This window comes from Neoarius graeffei, chromosome 20 (genome assembly GCF_027579695.1).
Source record: "Neoarius graeffei isolate fNeoGra1 chromosome 20, fNeoGra1.pri, whole genome shotgun sequence".
Lineage (NCBI taxonomy): Eukaryota > Metazoa > Chordata > Actinopteri > Siluriformes > Ariidae > Neoarius > Neoarius graeffei.
The window spans coordinates 2681185-2702509 of NC_083588.1; the positions used below are offsets into that span (position 1 = coordinate 2681185).

Genomic DNA, 21325 nt, shown 5'->3' on the forward strand with positions numbered 1-21325 from the left:
CTAATCTTCTCCAACTTTTTATTTCCATTCTATATATATTTGGGAAAACACCTACATTGAAAAGATGCATTTCCTGTTTTTTTTCATCCATGTCCCCAGTCTTCTCATGGGTTTTTCCCACTCACTAACCAAATCTTAACGCAAATCTCTCCATTGTGGTTCAGAAAAACCTTCTAAAGCTTCAGCAAGACTGAAGTTCAAAGAGTTTAGACATTTTGACAATCCTGATCCAGACAGGATTATTATTAGACCACAAACCCATCAACCTTGGGGCTCTGGAGATTTGACAAATCTCAAATGAGTGACAGAATGAGACAAAAGGAAGCTTGCCATGCAGAGCCTCGTTCCATTTTTGTTCCGTGAACTTTAATTAAGAACGTCATTAACTTTGATCAAATATCTCCGTGACATCAAGTCTATTCTGGGACGTTCTCAGGATTTGAGAGCGTTTATATTCATGGGTGTTTTATTCTTCATGACATTCATGATGAATGGCATTATATCCATCAGCCAAATGTTTCATTGATCATAATGAGTTCTCTGGTCTTTTTTTCTCACCAAAAACAGGATGTGAAGTCGACATTCTTCCAGTTTGGAGCGTCCATCCAGCAGGAGGCGTTGCTGATGCTGAACATCATGGAGGAATATGACTGGCATGTGTTCTCCATTGTGACGAGCAAGTTTCCAGGATACCAGGACTTCATCGCCATCCTTAAGACCACGGTGGACAACAGCTTCGTGGGATGGGACCTGCAGCACACCATCACACTGGATGCGGTGGATGGTGTGGACGGAGGACGGGCTCAGCTCCAGCTTAAGAAGGTGCAGTCGCCTGTTATCCTGCTCTACTGCTCGAAAGACGAAGCAACATACATCCTGGAGGAGGCGCGCTCGCTTGGACTCACCGGTTTCGGATACATCTGGATCGTCCCCAGTTTGACCACAGGCAACCCGGACATAACGCCTGACGAGTTCCCGTCAGGCATGATCTCCATCTCCTATGACGACTGGGACTATCCTCTGGAAGCACGGGTTCGTGATGGGCTTGGGATCATCACCACAGCAGCGGCGGCCATGTTGAAGGAGTTTGGCGACATTCCTGAAGCCAAGACCAGTTGCTATGGGCAGATGGAGAAGGCCAAGCTGCCGCCAAGTGCACTTCACAAGTAAGTGTTTCGGTTTGGGTGCTAAGATTGATTTTGATTTCCTCTCCTTCATGTCGTTAAATCAGACAATCAGTCAGGAACCAAATCTGTGCGAAAGTTCATTATCCGTGGTTAAAACTGTGAACATTGAGGAGTTTATAGTGATAGACTATGCAGTAAAATACTTTGGCAATTCCTTCGAAATACTTATTCAAAGTGACAAACAGGAGCTTGCAGCCAATCAGGAGAGAGAAGACGAGAAGAGAAAAATGGATTTCGGACTGACAGTGTTTTTGTGAAGCAAGTGCTTGTTCAGTGAGAGCTGATTTATCCTCATTGTGGAATTTGTATCGTTGCCCAGTTGCGAAGTTGTGTTTGTATGTTTCTCTGAGCAAGTTTACTGGGTGTGTATAATTATTGCTCTGTTTTTCAGATAGCTTATTCACACTATCTGGCTTGTCCATTGCATTTTTAACAAACTACATAGATTTGCGAATAAAATACATGGATTAAAAACACACACACACATCAAACGCAAATAGAGGTGATAGTTTTGTTCTCTATGTTGTGTTTATGATAATTATCTAGAGCTAGTGGGCGAGACATACGGTACAGCATATTTCTGACATCGATAGAGGTCTTTTACCTGGTGCTCAGTAACTATGAAAGTTCAGAATATTTTTTCTGTTTTTAGATGCCTCTGTACTAAATATTGAAGAAACCTAAGCAGATTATTATATCCATGGAGCTGTTGATAATTGGACAGCATCCCAAACTGCATCACTGATATTCATGGATCTTATGAGCACTTTGGGACACAGCCTTGAATTCTCTTTGAACGTGTATTGGCACACAGATTATGGGGATATCAGTGGTCTTGATTATATTCTATTCACATTCATTGGATATGAGCAATCACACGCTCTGATTGGCTACTCTACTACTAGGATATCAGCTCATATACCATGAATAGAGAAAAACAAAATGGCGGAGCGTGTTGTTGAACCAATTGAGGATGTAATAAAAACTCTACTCGAAAACAAACCCCTCAAAAATTGTTATCAAGTATTTAAAAGAAACAGAAATAGTGAAAAGAGGATAGTTTTTTGGGGTCCCCTCCCAGTATCTCTCATTCCACACTCCAGCCCAGTCAGTGGCGGTATTGCACCTTTAAGTTGGTTTGTCAACCGCCAAAAAAAAACCTGAAGAAGAAGAAGCAGAAGCAGAAGAAGACTGGGGGTGGTAAAAGAGAGCAACTGGACTTGCTTGAAGATTCTTGAAGACGTTTCACCTCAGTTCTTCACAACTGAAGAAGCCTTTTGGATGAGAGGTGAAACGTCTTCAAGAATCTTCAAGCAAGTCCAGTTGCTCTCTTTTACCACCCACAGTTTACTATGACCTGGATGACTGAGAATCTTCAGAGACAAGCAGAAGAAGAAAACCCCCCAAAATAAAAAAACAACAAAATATGGACTGAAAGTATTTGATGGTAAGAACGTATCTTTTTTTTCAAGAATTATTATTATTATTGCATTTTTCACAAATTGCTCCTGTCATTTCGCCAGTTTGTTTACATTCTAAGCGGAAATGATTTTGTCGGATGTTTTGTAGAAAGTTTTTATTTCTCGAATTTGCAAAAAATAAAAATGCTCCGTTTCTCAAAATCCAGTGAATGTGGATATCATTAAACAGTTATTCCACTCAATCTCATCGTACATGGATTATAGACAACTCGGTGCTATGCGCCTCGTCAGCTATCAGCTTATGTACGACTCGATTTTATTGAATAACTGTTATATAGTACTGTGCAAAAGTCTTGAAGAAATGAAATGTTTCAATCTTAAAAAATACTATAAACAGTAATCAGTGAGCCGCAATAAATGAAACAAAGTCAGTATTTGGTGTGAGACAAAATTCCCTTTGCTTTAGTCTCAGGTCCAGTGAGTGCAGTTTTATGTGGAAATTATCTATAGGTTTTACTGAGCATCTTGCAGAACCAGCCACAGTTCTTCTGGACACTTTGACCGTCACACTCACTTCTTCATTTTACACCAAAACTTTGCCAGCAGCCTTCATTATGTTTTCTTTTTTAATCTGAAAAGTGCTGTCTTATGGAATATGCTGCTCAGATATAAACTTTTTTTTTTTCTGTAACGTTTAATTTTATGCTGGAAAAAAACAAATGTGCGGGTGGCACGGTGGTGTAGTGGTTAGCGCTGTCGCCTCACAGCAAGAAGGTCCGGGTTCGAGCCCCGTGGTCGGCAAGGGCCTTTCTGTGCGGAGTTTGCATGTTCTCCCCGTGTCCGCGTGGGTTTCCTCCGGGTGCTCCGGTTTCCCCACAGTCCAAAGACATGCAGGTTAGGTTAACTGGTGACTCTAAATTGAGCGTAGGTGTGAATGTGAGTGTGAATGGTTGTCTGTGTCTATGTGTCAGCCCTGTGATGACCTGGCGACTTGTCCAGGGTGTACCCCACCTTTCGCCCGTAGTCAGCTGGGATAGGCTCCAGCTTGCCTGCGACCCTGTAGAAGGATAAAGCGGCTACAGATAATGAGATGAGATGAGAAAAACAAATGTTTGGAACTCTAAAATGTTTTTGTACTGACTCAATGAAATAGAAATCTATAACAAAGTTTGGATGAAAAAAACAGGGAGCCTATGACTTTTGCACAGTACTGTGTGTATAATTCTCTTTCACCATGTTTTATAATACCAACGCAGACGACACAACTGTACATCAGTACCAGTTGGGTCATTAATTCTCCAGATGTCGATATCCAGACACTCATGACATGTTAATGGTGTAAATGAGCTGCAGAGTCTCAAAGGCAGTTACCCGGTCGCTTCCAGCAACATTATCACCTCAGTATGTGTGAGTGTGAATGTGTGTGTTTGAGACTCCCAACTGTCTCGTATCCGGTGTATTTGCCACTGGACATGATGAGTAACACAAAGTGTGAGAGGTGTTTGAGTGGAAATGTGATATCGAGGCTGTGAAGGAGAAAAGAGTCAAGATTCAAAAGCCAGCCGAGAGATACAGAGAAGAGAAGATAGACAGGACGAGCGAGAGAGAGAAGGATAGAGAGAGGGAGAGAGAAAGAGAGAGAGTGCGCTAAACTGTCATGCTAAGTTTGCTGGAATTGGACCTCGTAAGAGATATCTCGTGTGAAAAGAAATACCAAAAGAAGGTATGTCTGCTGACCTCACACTGACCTCAACTTGGAAGTGTTCCTTCTGTAAGCTTTGGCTTGTGTGATTTCTTTGAAATTTAATGAGATGAAGCATCAAATGTCCTCCATCAGATTGTCAGTGCTGTCAGGAAACGCACTCTGAAAGACAGACCAGACGAGCATTTTGTTCGTCTGAAATCGTCTCGTAAACACAGTAAACAGACGGCCATATTCGAACGCAGTACTGAATCTGATAAAGTAATGGATGAACAGATGCATATGAAGTCTGTAAAACATCAAGAATAGGAAATGAATCCCTTTGCAGTATGTTACGTGACACACATTCGCAGCCGAGAGTCCTCCGCTCCGGGACGGAGTATGAATGAGCAGCAGGGAGTCTTGGCTAAGCCATTAAAGTGCTCTCCAATTGTAAAGAGCTCTTGAAGAGCCCTGCTGTGATGTTCTGCTCATCCCTCTGCTCATTTCTGCTCTCAGGTGGAACTGTTTTGCCCACGCCATGCCAGCCTTCGGTCCATATGTCCTGTCCGCTCTGGGTGCCAGGACGGCTGTAGTAAATGAGAGAAGAAGGGGGCTGGGATGGAGCGAAATGCCCCATTTACAGTGGAGCGAAGCTGCGCGAGGTGCCCACTAGCGCAGGTGCTGGATCTCACATTCATCCAGACAAGATTGGCACAGATGGCTGGAGAAAGGCTCGAGCCGAGCCAAATCTGACGAGGGATTCGTGTTTTGGAAGGCAGCTGATCAGGCATGGAAAGCAAAAATGCCTTTTATGATGGAATCAAATCATCCAGGGGTGTTTTTTTTTTAAATGCCAAAGTTTTCAAACATCTTTCTTGAGGCTTATAGTAAGGCAGATCAGGTGAAAATTCAATTTCAGTCCAAATTGCTTGAAACTGCTCTCACTGAATCGAATTCAGAATTGATTGCAGAACAACAGACTTTTACAGAATTAAAAGATGTTTAATATCTGTTCTTGAGATATTGCAAATCAAAGATAGAAGAAACGGCTTAATTTTTAGAAAACTGCTGTAATATTCTGTATGAGGATCACATGGTCCAAAACGGGCCTCATTAACCAATGAGATCAAATGTTTTTTTTCTTAAGAACTTTTCTATTTTTCAAGATATTCACATGGAAATGGGCAGCACACAGATGGTTGGATACTGAATACAAAGATTGAAAAATTAGTAAAAACAAATTATGCAAAATAGCATTTAATTAGTAGTAATTATGCTAATTAGGTAAAATGTTAAATTGGTACGCTCAGTAAAAAAGTTGTCAAAGATTATTTCGAATTCCCTCTTTGTGCTCTGTAACCCTTTGTATTTCTCAGTAGCACCTACTCGTGTTTATATGAAAGAATATAAATGATTATTTCGATTAATATTCACAGCTTTCAAGGCGAACCTCGAAAAAACTGTCCGATCCACATCCAATAAACAATTCACATTAATTGAAGTGTTTCTGACTTCCGTTTTTTAAAAATCTCATTCCGACTGTGAAGATCTCAATATTTTTCATCAAAACAATTCCAGTTATATTCTAAAATAGTTATTTATTTACAGGAATCCATTTGATTTGAAAAAATAAGTAGGTAAAGCTCTGAAAACTCACTTCAAAGTCTCCTGTGAATCAGAACATCAAAACTAGCAGAGGGAAAATTTTGCTGAATCCTCCATCAGAAACAATGCAAGTGAGAGAACATCCCTATAAAAGTGATTTGATTGATACTGATGAGTAATCCTGTGGGAAACTGATCAGAAGAGAGAGAGAGAGAGAGAGAGAGAGAGAGCCTGACCGCTTTCCCGTGACTCAAAAAGAAAAGCACCGGCAGTTTCCCGACGTCATCCAAGAAGAGTTTTTATTCTGTTGTACCGACTTCAACCTGCCGTTACTCCCAAAGTACTGAACAGATCTTAACCAGATACATTTCTTTGGAAAGCAGAGATTATAAGCTTTTTAATGAGAGGATTCACAATATAAAATAATCAACAGTGAAGCAATGACAGGTTTGGAAACTTACATGAGCGTCTGAATGGACAATTTTCAGAGCGTGGCCAGCGAGCGTCTGATACGCTGACTGAGGCTTTGTGTGTGCTATCGGTACACAATATTTCTGGATATTTTTAAGCAAATGAAAAACACAGTGCATTGACACGGTAGTACGATGAGCCATGTCACATCGTATAATGTCACGGCATCACAGCTTGGCATCACAACCCCAAACCTTTGGGGTTTTCGATGTTCTCCATGTGAGCTTTCTCCAGGTTCCTGAAGATGAACAAATGGAAAATCCAGCTGTTCACAGTTTCCTTTGTCACTATAATTCCTCTGTAATTCCTGCTGGTGGATTGATTTCTTGATTTCCTGTTTTGCTGTGCACAAATCAAGATGTGTATTTCTGTCGTCACTGCGTGTCCTTTAGAGTCACTGGTCAACCAGTCGCCTTTTATATCTTCTCGATGTCAGTAGAATCAGGATGTCCTGAAAATCGCTTCTGGTGACCAAATGTCCTGGTTTATTCCAGTAAAATTTCCCTGTGCAATAAAACAAGACATTTACAAGAACTCGTTTTTGCTGGTTTTGGTACCAGGGAGCAGATTTGTGCTCGATACACAAGCCACGCCCTTTGGTTCATGATGCTGTCGTGATGTATGATATCAATGAATACAACTCTCAACTCTGGGAACGGAACGTTATTGCTGTTTACACCTGAGCATGATGACAATATTTAGTCATGAGAGTTACAGTGGTGCTTGAAAGTTTGTGAACCCTTTAGAATTTTCTATATTTCTGCATAAATATGACCTAAAACATCATCAGATTTTCACACAAGTCCTAAAAGTATATAAAGAGAACCCAGTTAAACAAATGAGACAAAAATATTATACTTGGTCATTTATTTATTGATGAAAATGATCCAATATTATATATCTGTGAGTGGCAAAAGTATGTGAACCTTTGCTTTCAGTATCTGGTGTGACCCCCTTGTGCAGCAATAACTGCAACTAAACGTTTGCGGTAACTGTTGATCAGTCCTGCACACCGGCTTGGAGGAATTTTAGCCCGTTCCTCCATACAGAACAGCTTCAACTCTGGGATGTTGGTGGGTTTCCTCACATGAACTGCTCGCTTCAGATCCTTCCACAACATTTCCATTGGATTAAGGTCAGGACTTTGACCTGACCATTCCAAAACATCAATTTTATTCTTCTTTAACTATTCTTTGGTAGAACGACTTGTGTGCTTAGGGTCATTGTCTTGCTGCATGACCCACCTTCTCTTGAGATTCAGTTCATGGACAGATGTCCTGACATTTTCCTTTAGAATTCGCTGGTATAATTCAGAATTCATTGTTCCATCAATGATGGTAAGCCGTCCTGGCCCAGATGCAGCAAAACAGGCCCAAACCATGATACTACCACCACCATGTTTCACAGATGGGATAAGGTTCTTATGCTGGAATGCACTGTTTTCCTTTCTCCAAATATAACGCTTTTCATTTAAACCAAAAAGTTCTATTTTGGTCTCATCTATCCACAAAACATTTTTCCAATAGCCTTCTGGCTTGTCCATGTGATCTTTAGCAAACCACAGACAAGCAGCAATGTTCTTTTTGGAGAGCAGTGGCTTTCTCCTTACAACCCTGCCATGCACACCATTGTTGTTCAGTGTTCTCCTGATGGTGGACTCATGAACATTAACATTAGCCAATGTGAGAGAGGCCTTCAGTTGCTCAGAAGTTACCCTGTGGTCCTTTGTGACCTCGCTGACTATTACACACCTTGCTCTTGGAGTGATCTTTGTTGGTTGACCACCCCTGGGGAGGGTAACAATGGTCTTGAATTTCCTCCATTTGTACACAATCTGTCTGACTGTGGATTGGTGGAGTCCAAACTCTTTAGAGATGGTTTTGTAACCTTTTCCAGCCTGATGAGCATCAACAACACTTTTTCTGAGGTCCTCAGAAATTTCCTTTGTTTGTGCCATGATACACTTCCACGAACATGTGTTGTGAAGATCAGACTTTGATAGATCCCTGTTCTTTAAATAAAACAGGGTGCCCACTCACACCTGATTGTCATCCCATTGATTGAAAACACCTGACTCTAATTTCACCTTCACATTAACTGCTAATCCTAGAGGTTCACATACTTTTGCCACTCACAGATATGTAATATTGGATCATTTTTCTCAATAAATAAATGACCAAGTGTAATATTTTGTCTCATTTGTTTAACTGGGTTCTCTTTATCAACTTTTAGGACTTGTGTGAAAATCTGATGACGTTTTAGGTCATATTTATGCAGAAATATAGAAAATTCTAAAGGGTTCACAAACTTTCAAGCACCACTGTATGTTTTGTTTCAGGTCATATTTTTGTCACGATTTTGTCTCTTTCAATTGACAGCATTCTCACTGATCAGTCGGAACGCTCATTATTGTGCTTGCTTGTTAGAAAGCGGATTATTTTCCAAAATCATAACAATTGCATCAGAGCACAAACACTGAGTTCGCTGCTCGCTGTTTGTCTTCTGTCATTCCGCCTATGAAACCACATTTTAAAAGCTCGATGTGTGTTTATATAGTTTACTCAGGATAATACAGGTCCAGGGTAAAGTTTCCTGACGTTACTCGCAAACTGAAGAAAATCAGATGATGACACGAGACCCAGTATAAAGAATGAGTTTCCAGAGTTCCGCATTGCTCCTGTTGCGTTTTTAGAGAAAATAAATGGCCTGTCTGTTGTGCTCTTGCAACTTGTCAGATACAAATTGATTTCAAACAAATTGCTATCACAGAGCTAAAAAACAAACCAAAAAAAAACCCAAAATGAAAAGAAAAGTGATTGCCCTCTCAGTTTGAATCGTCACATCGCCCCTGAGAGCATCCACAAAAACGAGGGAAATGCATTAAGGAGCGATTTGTTTTGGGTTTATGGATAGGACGTCCTCCACTGTGCTCCCACTCCGGATGACAGGAAAGCAGATTCACTGAGAAACGGTGCAGATGTTTGCCTTCAGAGACGTCTGAACATCTTAATATTTTGTAAAAACAGAAACATGGGACAGTAAATAAATACACGGATGGGGGGAGGGGAATAATGATGAAATCTCAGGCTAGTGAGATTTCATCTTCTCGTTAAAGTTGTGACGTGAGGCGTGGAGGTGAAATACACACGCTCCCTCAGATGAGTTTTCCTTCATGACAGATTTATGGCTTTCATCTCGACTTCGTGTGGAATATTCAGTCTTTATATGGAACGATCTGGAGGCTGGAGGTCCCCTTTCTCTAGGCCTTGGATCCTGAAGAACGGCTGGCGTTCTTGTTTTCTGGACTCATTGATTTCCTTGATACGGGTCAGTGTTATAAACGCGTTGGTGTCACTCGGGACTCTCCGGCGTCTGCGGCCGTTTCAGTGACCTTTTCTTAGAAAAGCAGTAGAGACTGCTCGAATGTACGGGCTGTCACACCAGCTGAACTTTACACACCGGGGAATTTCATTAGCTGTAAGTCAGGAATGACATCATCATGGATCCGATGGAGCTCAGCTTAACCCTGCGGCAGTGGACACACAGGTCACGGCCTCGGTCTCTGTGCGATCTTTACAACATGACCGTCAAATATGAAAAGTTCAACAATTGAAGGGGCAGTGTGTGAGTTTTTACTGTGGAATGAAATGCCACTCCAGAGAAAACATCAACAGTCACATCCTTGTGTGCGTGACTCATAAGAGAAAAGAGGCGGAGTTTGGAAGAATGGTTTTGATGAAGGGTGGAGCAAATTTGCATGGTTGAAAAAAACATTTATGAATGTTAATTAATTAATATCGTGTTATAAATAAACATTTAAAGCGAGACGGTCTTTCGATTTCATAAACTCGGTGAAATTTAGTTCCGTCTGAAATGTGGTGATTGTGATTTATGTTTATTTCTGTAATATCTCACAAAATATCAGGCCATTCTGTGGCTGGGAAGTTATTTAATTTGAGGGGATTAAAGCAAATAATGTGCATGAAATCGCTCGCTTGGCGCAGTCAAGCAGACAGAGGAAGTCCGTGTGCGCATGCGCAGGTTTACCTTCTTCTTCTTCTTTTGGGTTTTACGGCAGCTGGCATCCACAGTGTTGCATTACTGCCATCTACAGGTTTCCCTTTGAGCGTGCACTGACAGTTCCATCATTCTGTCGCTAAACGAACAGCTGATCACACCGAGGTGCTCGCTGAGCGCCCATATTTATTAGTTTGGTCCTGCGTTTCCTTTCCTTCGTATATAACATAACGTCTTTTCTTCTCGCTTTCCGTTACTGGAGTCAGTCTTTCACGTTTCATTCGCACACTCACGTCCTCCATTTTTCTCTCCTGTTTCAGATTTGTATCCCACAATGCCTTGTGCAAACGGGGAAAGCCCACCACGTGATGCATGATGTAGTATCTTGAATTGGGTCATGGTGAAGCAGGAAAAAATAGCGGAGAATTTAGGGCCACGTGGAGATCTCATCTCATCTCATCTCATTATCTCTAGCCGCTTTATCCTTCTACAGGGTCGCAGGCAAGCTGGATCCTATCCCAGCTGACTACGGGCGAAAGGCGGGGTACACCCTGGACAAGTCGCCAGGTCATCACAGGGCTGACACATAGACACAGACAACCATTCACACTCACATTCACACCTACGCTCAATTTAGAGTCACCAGTTAACCTAACCTGCATGTCTTTGGACTGTGGGGGAAACCGGAGCACCCGGAGGAAACCCACGCGGACACCGGGAGAACATGCCAACTCCACACAGAAAGGCCCTCGCCGGCCACGGGGCTCGAACCCGGACCTTCTTGCTGTGAAGCGACAGCGCTAACCACTACACCACCGTGCTGCCCTCCATGTGGAGATAAATTCATTAATTGTTCTATTTAAAAAAAAAAACGTATAAAATTGGAAGTCTGTGATTCAAATTCAGTAGCTTTCGGTCACTGAACAAAAATAATTGCACTGCAAAAACTAGCCATCCTAATATAAGGAAAAACATAATAAATTTGAGAACATTTAGACTATAATCAAGTGAAATAATCTGCCAGTGCAGTAAGATAATTACACTTGGTAAGACATCTTAGAATAAGTTGGTTGCAATCTAGAACTAGGTTTAATAATCTCAAAATTGGTGTCTTGTTCTCTTCTAATAAGAAATGCTAGATCATTTCAATTATTTTCAAGATATTTTCACTTGCTAAGATGTCATTTTTTGCAGTGTGGGTGTCAGGAAAATTCTTTTATGACCTACACTTGAAAAATCTGAAAGGCCGTCTAGCTTTAATGATTATTAAATTATAAAAGGAAATTAAAGGCTGCTTCACGGAAGAGACACTCATGCAGAATGACTCAGAACCTTCACGAGGCTGATGTGTGGATTTACGGTACTGCCCTCCAAAAAGGGGGGAAAGAGAAGTCATGGAGAAGGAAGTGAGGCGTAAAGAAGAATCCAGAAGAGCATGAGATTAAGAAAAGAAACTGGAAAGTGGTTTTGTTTGAAGAACATAGACGTTAGAGACCTTTATATGACCTGGTTCTGTCCTCCATCTTTCATGCATATTGGCTGTCCAGGAGTATAAGCCTAGCTCATTCTGGCCCACTTTAGATCAGATGTACTTTGGATAACACACACACACACACACACACACACACACACACACACACACACACATATGATATAACACAAGGGAACAGGTAAGCCTAGCGAGCTCATGAGCAAACACAGTTATAACAGGCAAATCCATAACCATAATCCACACGCAGACAGAAAAAGGTCACCAGCAGAAAAATACTGAACCAGGAATAAACTGAATGAACAAGCAAACGCGCTTCATTGACTCAACCAACACTCTGCGCAAATAAAGACGTGCCCTTCTGCTCAAACGTTCTCGGTCCTACCAAACATTATTGTCTCAAACACATTCGACTCCAGAAATATCGACTCTCAAATGAATCGCGACACTGTTTTGAGTTTCAGCAGATGGTAGATTTTACCTCGTTTTACTTTTACATGATGTTTATTTCCAGCTTAAAACCCCCAGGACTGAAAAACATCAAAGATCTCGTGAGGTCCTTTTTAAAGAATCACACCACAAGTTTTCAACATGGTGAAACTTCTGGTCTTTTGGAAAGCTCCATCGAAGGTCAAGTCATAGTGATTTTTTTTCACACTTTCGCATTCGTGGCGGCACGGTGGTGTAGTGGTTAGCGCTGTCGCCTCACAGCAAGAAGGTCCGGGTTCGAGCCCCGTGGCCGGCGAAGGCCTTTCTGTGCGGAGTTTGCATGTTCTCCCCGTGTCCGCGTGGGTTTCCTCCGGGTGCTCCGGTTTCCCCCACAGTCCAAAGACATGCAGGTTAGGTTAACTGGTGACTCTAAATTGAGCGTAGGTGTGAATGTGAGTGTGAATGGTTGTCTGTGTCTATGTGTCAGCCCTGTGATGACCTGGCGACTTGTCCAGGGTGTACCCCGCCTTTCGCCCGTAGTCAGCTGGGATAGGCTCCAGCTCGCCTGTGACCCTGTAGAACAGGATAAAGCGGCTACAGATAATGAGATGAGATGAGACTTTCGCATTCATGTCGTGCTGTCTGTGTCAAGACCTTTCCAGTGAGATTGTCCACTGAAGACAGAGTGAGATGCAGTGGTTTGATGATTCTGCAGCTTTTCCCAGGATGGAAACTTGCCCATGATGACCAGTCGCTCCTTTATTGATTGATTGATTGATTGATATTTTTTCTCTGTCTTGTTTTTTGCTCTGAACAAGCATCTCCAGGTGACAGGACACAATGTCCCTTCTGCCGTCCTGCAGCTCAAATAAAGACATCATGTGGAAAGTTTCCATTGGTGCAGTAATTGGCGGGAAGCAGGTGATCCCGGTGAGAACGTACAATAAGACACAGGGGTGTGTGAAATCTGGTCTAAACTGAGGATCGGAAAAGTGACTGAGAGCAGAAACACGTCCTGTAAAGGAAGAGAGCAGGGATTATTGATTTTGTTTCTTCTCCTGTGGTTTGATGTAATTGGATTCATTGATATATATCCAGTGTGACTGCAGGTTCATGGCAGCTCATGCTCTCGCCCGGACCAAACTTCCAATCAGTTCAACAAGGAGAAACGGCTTCAGGAGATGCGCGGCCGTAAATCGCAGAGCAGTGCCGTGCCATTGGAGCTAAGCGGAGTGGAGCTGAGTGGAGCTGCTCTGACAGCTTTATTCATGAAAACAAACGGCTCATAATTACAGAAAATCAGTGCCCAGATGAACTTTTTCCATCCTTCCGACATTTTTTAAGGAAATCCTTTCATGCATGGTGTCCACACAGAAGGACCGTCAATTCAACGCTGTTTTGAGGAAAATAATTTTGTAAAGATCCCTGTTCTTGGCTGTAGGAGTGGAACCCAATGCAATCTTCTGTCTGCTGTTTCATGCTGAGATGCTTTTCTGCTCACCACGGTTGTAAAGAGTGATTATATGAGGTGTGTCAGAAAAGTAACAGGACTTAGTGTGCTGTGTGAGCGATGAGTGGAGTAGGGATTAGCGGGTTGCGTCACCGTGTGAAGTAATATCCGAGGATTATATAACTGCGATCGCAGCTCTCTGCAGCCATTGTATGTTTTTTCACGTGCTTTTGTTAACAGCTCCTCAATTTTATGCCGTCAAGCAATGGGCACAGAGCAACAAACCAACATGAAGTTTCTGGTCCGGCTGGGGAAAACTCCATCAGAAGCACTCGGACTATTGCAGCAAGTGTACGGAGATGAGATGATGTCGCGCTCACGGGTTTTTGAGTGGCACAAGAGGTTCAAAGAGGGACATGGAAGACGACCCCAGGAGCGGAAGGCCTTCAATGAACAGGACTGGGGCCAATGTTCAGCGTGTGAGGCAGGTTCCTTGCCGAGAAGAACATCGCTGTGCTGGAGCAACCTCCTGACTCGGCTCTGTGTGATTGATTTTTATTTTTTTTCCTTTTCCCCAAACTCAAGGGGGTCATCAAGGGGACCTGTTTTCTGGAGGTGGAAGCCATCAAGAGGGCCGTGATGACGGATCTGCAGAGAATCCTGAGAGAATCCTTCCAGGAGTGCATGGAGGCATGTCGGAGAAGGATGGGAAAGTGCGTTAGACTCAAGGGGGATTATTTCGAAGGGGAAAACTTGTAGTTTGGATTTGACATAAATTTTTTGTGACCCCAGTCCTGTTTCTTTTCTGACACACCTTGTATGAGTTACTATATCCTTCCTTCCTGGCAAAAAAGCTCAAACCACCTCAAATCTGTCCATTTTCTGATCTCTGATCTCTCTTATCAACAAGGCATTTGTTTTGTTTCCACCCACAGGACTGTCATTCACTCACTTGATCATTTTTTTTTCTGCACCATCCTGTATAAACTCTAGAGACTGTTGTGTGTGAAAACCCCAGGAGGAGATCAGCAGTTTCTGAAATACTCAAACTAAAAATACTCATCTGTCTCAAACCAACAGCCATACCACAGTGAAAGAAAGTCACACTTCACTGTGAGATCACAATTTTTCCCATTCTGATGTTTGAACATTGTGAACATGAACTGAAGTTTGATTTGGATCTGCATGATTTGATGCATCGTGCTGCTGTGGAGGGATTGTCGAGTTTTCCCGTTGAGAATACGCTGTGCACGTTTCAGCTGCTGCTTCTCACCAGAGCTTTTTCTTTTTCTTTTCCCTCCCTTTGTTTTTCATTTTATGTTTGTAGAGTTTGATGTTTGTTTTTTTGTTTGAGTGTTTTGCCCGCCCGCCGGTTGTGGTGTAGCTCCGCACCCAGTTTTGAGCGTTGGCTCCCTTCAAGCCTTGGTTTGCTGTGGCTGATGTGCGTTCTGCTTTGCTATGGACTGCAGTGAGCTTGTTGCTCTTTTTAACATCGGGGTTATCCAGCGCTCTGTGCGGTGGTGCTTCTGTGCTTGGCGCAGTGTCCCGAGTGATGTTGCCCGGCGGCGTTGCAGTGGCTGTGCAGGTGGTTTGGGACAGACTTTATTGCGCCTTTTGGTATGACTGTTGGAAACTACGCCACTGGAATTACAGCCTGACCCTCTTTTGGTGGACTTTTTTTTTCTCTCTCTAATTGTAAAGCGACCTTCGGTGTGAGAACGGCGCTATATAAATTAAACTTATTATTATTATTATTTTTGATTAGATAACGGGGTGGCACGGTGGTGTAGTGGTTAGCGCTGTCACCTCACAGCAAGAAGGTCCGGGTTCGAGCCCCATGGCCGGCGAGGGCCTTTCTGTGCGGAGTTTGCATGTTGTCCCTGTGTCCGCGTGGGTTTCCTCCGGGTGCTCCGGTTTCCCCCACAGTCCAAAGACATGCAGGTTAGGTTAACTGGTGACTCTAAATTGAGCGTAGGTGTGAATGTGAGTGTGAATGGTTGTCTGTGTCTATGTGTCAGCCCTGTGATGACCTGGCGACTTGTCCAGGGTGAACCCCGCCTTTCGCCCGTAGTCAGCTGGGATAGGCTCCAGCTCGCCTGCGACCCTGTAGAACAGGATAAAGCGGCTACAGATAATGAGATGAGATAATAATAATAATAATAATAATAATAATAATAATAATTTAACATTGAACATAAAGGAATGAACGTCGAACAAAATGACGAAATATTGTGAAACATAAATTTGATGTGAAATCAATAAATACTCCCGAGATGGATTTCTGTAATAAACAGTAATGAAGGAGTGTGTGCTGCTGCTGCTGCTGTTGCTGTGTCCTCAGACCATTTGAAAAGCAACCGGTGATGAAAAATTTCATTCAGGTTTCAGCACAACGTATAAAATTCATCCAAAGTGTAATAAGGCGTTCAAATAAAGGTCTGAATTAATAATCTCATCGTTTCAGTGTTCAAGTGACATCCAGTCAACATGGCTGTGACTCCACCCAAAACCATCAAATTACTGAAGAATGATTTATTTAAAGGAGAACTGAAGTAATTTTTAAACTTGCTTTATTTCTGAACTAATGCGTTATTCAGTTATGTTTTCTGTTTTAGTAACCTTATATCGTGACTCGTATTGGCAACTAATTGCAATTAAATATTATACTTATCAGCCTATTCGGTTTTTATCCATGTTGAATTTAGTTAATTTGGTCCACGGCAGGCGTCGCTTATACGCGTGATCTTCACGAGACTTGTGTGCAAGACTTTGAAACATGAAGTGTCAACCAGGTGTCAGTGCTGCCATTTTGAAAACACTGATGATATTGCGCAAGAAAAATGGGCTTCAATTAAAAATAAGGATCAGATTTAACGCTCTGACAAACTCCGCCCACTGTGCGTAATTCTCATGTAACTTCTAAACAGCTCTTCATTCATTACTTACACCCATCTCATTATCTGTAGCCGCTTTATCCTGTTCTACAGGGTCGCAGGCGAGCTGGAGCCTATCCCAGCTGACTACGGGTGAGAGGCGGGGTTCACCCTGGACAAGTCGCCAGGTCATCACAGGGCTGACACATAGACACAGACAACCATTCACACTCACATTCACACCTACGCTCAATTTAGAGTCACCAGTTAACCTAACCTGCATGTCTTTGGACTGTGGGGGAAACCGGAGCACCCGGAGGAAACCCACGCGGACACGGGGAGAACATGCAAACTCCACACAGAAAGGCCCTCGCTGGCCACGGGGCTCGAACCCGGACCTTCTTGCTGTGAGGCGACAGCACTAACCACTACACCACCGTGCCGCCCCACTTCACTACTTTCAATGAGTTTATGTTCTCCAGATCGATCCACACAGACGTGTACGTGAGCTGGTGAAATCTGTAACGCTGATCGAACACATCTCCATTTGGAGGAAACACACGTGAGATGAAACTGAGTCTCTGAGTGTTTTCTCATTCACAGCCTGGATTTTTCTGATGAACCCATTGTTCAGTACTCATTGTTATGAAATGCGGATAGATCAGAAAGCCAAGATGACAGTTTAGCCTCCAGGTTGGTGTCATCAATCTTTCTCATCTTTGACTTTGACGGAGAAAGTTGCGAGGACGCGGTGTCAGCAGAGAACATCGTCCTTCAAAAACGCTGTTGATGTTTAAAGAACAAAAAAAAAATCCTTTTTAAATTCACTGCACATTAAACCACGTTCAGCAAACGTTATCCTGTGTGTATCCTGTGTGTGTCCTGTATACACTGTCGAACTCGTACCTTCGTATTCATTATCATACAATAAAGATGGAAGGATGAGCTTTCCTGACTGTGCTGCACTTTTATTGATGACGTCCTGGCTTTATTTCACCTGATATCACTTCTCAAGCAAGAGTCATATTGCATTTATTTATGACAACCCCGATTCCAAAAAAGTTGGGACAAAGTACAAATTGTAAATAAAAACGGAATGCAATGATGTGGAAGTTTCAAAATTCCATATTTTATTCAGAATAGAACATAGATGACATATCAAATGTTTAAACTGAGAAAATGTATCATTTAAAGAGAAAAATTAGGTGATTTTAAATTTCATGACAACAACACATCTCAAAAAGTTGGGACAAGGCCATGTTTCCCACTGTGAGACATCCCCTTTTCTCTTTACAACAGTCTGTAAACGTCTGGGGACTGAGGAGACAAGTTGCTCAAGTTTAGGGATAGGAATGTTAACCCATTCTTGTCTAATGTAGGATTCTAGTTGCTCAACTGCCTTAGGTCTTTTTTTGTCGTATCTTCTGTTTTATGATGCACCAAATGTTTTCTATGGGTGAAAGATCTGGACTGCAGGCTGGCCAGTTCAGTACCCGGACCCTTCTTCTACGCAGCCATGATGCTGTAATTGATGCAGTATGTGGTTTGGCATCGTCATGTTGGAAAATGCAAGGTCTTCCCTGAAAGAGACGTCGTCTGGATGGGAGCATATGTTGCTCTAGAACCTGGATATACCTTTCAGCATTGATGGTGTCTTTCCAGATGTGTAAGCTGCCCATGCCACACACACTAATGCAACCCCATACCATCAGAGATGCAGGCTTTTGAACTGAGCGCTGATAACAACTTGGGTCGTCCTTCTCCTCTTTAGTCCGAATGACACGGCGTCCCTGATTTCCATAAAGAACTCTAAATTTTGATTCGTCTGACCGCAGAACAGTTTTCCACTTTGTCACAGTCCATTTTAAATGAGCCTTGGCCCAGAGAAGACGTCTGCGCTTCTGGATCGTGTTTAGATACGGCTTCTTCTTTGAACTATAGAGTTTTAGCTGGCAACAGTGGATGGCACGGTGAATTGTGTTCACAGATAATGTTCTCTGGAAATATTCCTGAGCCCATTTTGTGATTTCCAATACAGAAGCATGCCTGTATGTGATGCAGTGGCGTCTAAGGGCCCGAAGATCACGGGCACCCAGTATGGTTTTCCGGCCTTGACCCTTACGCACAGAGATTCTTCCAGGTTCTCTGAATCTTTTGATGATATTATGCACTGTAGATGATGATATGTTCAAACTCTTTGCAATTTTACACTGTCGAACTCCTTTCTGATATTGCTCCACTATTTGTTGGTGCAGAATTAGGGGGATTGGTGATCCTCTTCCCATCTTTACTTCTATGAGCCGCTGCCACTCCAAGATGCTCTTTTTATACCCAGTCATGTTAATGACCTATTGCCAATTGACCTAATGAGTTGCAATTTGGTCCTCCAGCTGTTCCTTTTTTGTACCTTTAACTTTTCCAGCCTCTTATTGCCCCTGTCCCAACTTTTTTGAGATGTGTTGCTGTCATGAAATTTCAAATGAGCCAATATTTGGCATGAAATTTCAAAATGTCTCACTTTCGACATTTGATATGTTGTCTATGTTCTATTGTGAATACAATATCAGTTTTTGAGATTTGTAAATTATTGCATTCCATTTTTATTTACAATTTGTACTTTGTCCCAACTTTTTTGGAATCGGGGTTGTACTTTTTCCTTCGTACCTTCATGAAACAAAAATCCTGGAACTGCTTCTGAATAGAGAGTTTGAAAAATAAAATTTATATTTGTTTACTGTCAGTCAGATGCTTACTTTTATTGCTGAAATCTGACAGGAACATCACCGTGCTAAACCGACGACACACTCGGCTTTTAAAGAGAGCGATGAGAGCTGATTTATTCACAGAAGCACGACTAACCACACCTCTTCATTCTATACTAAATTGAGCTCCACCCTTTATCCTTTTTACAGTTTCACAGTTAGAACGGCTGTGGTTTGAAATGGGAAAAAAAAGAGAAAAATCCAACCTGTAATTGGAACACACTGACCAGCTATTATTGGCACCCCTTTATTTAATACCATAATTTAATCCTGAGTCTCTCCTGGAACATTTTGCAAGGTTGGAGATCCAGAGCAGGGCATTGAGCCCATTCCTCTTTTCACAATCTCTCCAGGTCATCTAGGGTTCTCGACCCTCTCTTGTACTCTCTCCTCTTCAGCTCCACCCACACTGGGGTTCAGCTCAGGGGTCTGAGATGGCCAGGGCAGAAGCTTGATTCTGTGATTCTCAGTGAACCATTTTTGTGTTGATTTGGGCATCGGATCAATGTCCTGCTGGAAGATCCAATAACGACCCGGTTTTAGTTTCCTGCCAGAGGAGCCAGATTCTGATTTAAAATGTCCTGGTGTTTCATGGAGCCCATGATGCCATGAACCCTAACAAGGTTTCCAGGGCCTTTGGAGGAAAAACAGCCCCAAAACAGCACAGAACCTCCACCATATTTTACAGTTGGGATCAGGTTCTTTTCATGATAGCCGTCCTTCTTTTTACACCAAACCCACCAAGAGTGTTTATCGGAAAAAAAAAACAAAAGCTCCATTTTTGTTCTGTCAGACCAGAGAAGACGGTTCCAGTCAAAGTTGTCAGAGCGTTTCACAAACTTCAGGTGTTTATGTTTGTGGTTAACTGGCAGACATGTTGGCATGGAGGTGGCGTCTGATGGGGGTTTTGGAGACTCGAAAACCCCAAGATTTTACTTTTCCTTGTAATTCATCAACAGTGATCCTTGGGGACTTTTTGCCTCTCTTACCCTCCTCCTCACTATACATGGGGGCAAAATAAACTTGGGTCCTCTTCCAGGTGAGTTTGTACCAGTTCCAGTTGGTGTCCACTTTATTACTGCCCTAACAGGACATTGGAAATGGACATTTTCAGGCGAGTAGATTTTTGTTTTTATACCCATTCCCTGACTTATGAAAGTCAACACACTTCTTCCTCATTTGATTTATGTGTTCTGTTATCATTTCCATGTTGATATTGAGGCAATTTGGCCTCTGTGTCACCTCATATTTGTTCCCCAGTTAATCAGGAAGTCATGAATTACAGCTTGAAAGTTCCTATGCACTCCAATCAACTCAAACATGTCTAACTTAAATGGAAACAGTTACACTGTGCTCCAGTGATGACGTGTTTACTGTAATTCCCAGGGGTGCCAATAATAATGCAGGGCTCTGTGTGTATATGTTTAATATTTTATATTATTATTTTTTGCATTTGCTGGTTTATTTATTTAAATTTGTGAAATATTTGGACTCTTAGGCAGACACGCAGCTTGTGAACAGGCAAGGCAGGCAACTGCTTGGGGCCCCCTGGCCCAGGGGCCCCCTGAGAGTCGGGGCCCAAGGGCTTATTTATTTTGTTTTTTATTGTTCTTTACCATTGTATTTTCACATTTGGAATTTAAAAAACTTTGGTTTCATCTATTTTTCGTTGGTATCAGATTATTTATAACATATTGGTGATGAACACTGGTCAGAAGGGCCCCCTGGAAATTTTTGCTTGGGGCCACAACAGACTCTAGAATCACCTCTGCTCTCAGGATACCAACGGCAGGAAAACTCTGTTCTCATGCACAGAAACAGCACTCAATCATCAGTGACAAGATATTATTTTGATTTTATTTATGATATTTATGTCTATTTTTTAATTTTTATTTTTATATTCTAAAATATTTGGATGCTGCTCAGGTTTGTGAAAG

General features: G+C 42.3%; 1 protein-coding gene across 1 annotated transcript in view; it reads left to right on the forward strand.

Annotated features, from left to right (window-relative positions):
* The window catches only part of grin2aa (glutamate receptor, ionotropic, N-methyl D-aspartate 2A, a), a 204618-nt gene that overhangs the window by 100828 nt on the left and 82465 nt on the right, over positions 1-21325 (forward strand). Inside the window, exon 2 of the mRNA XM_060901097.1 lies at positions 568-1166. Coding sequence (XP_060757080.1) covers positions 568-1166 — 599 coding nt within the window. The remainder of the gene's footprint in view (positions 1-567; positions 1167-21325) is intronic.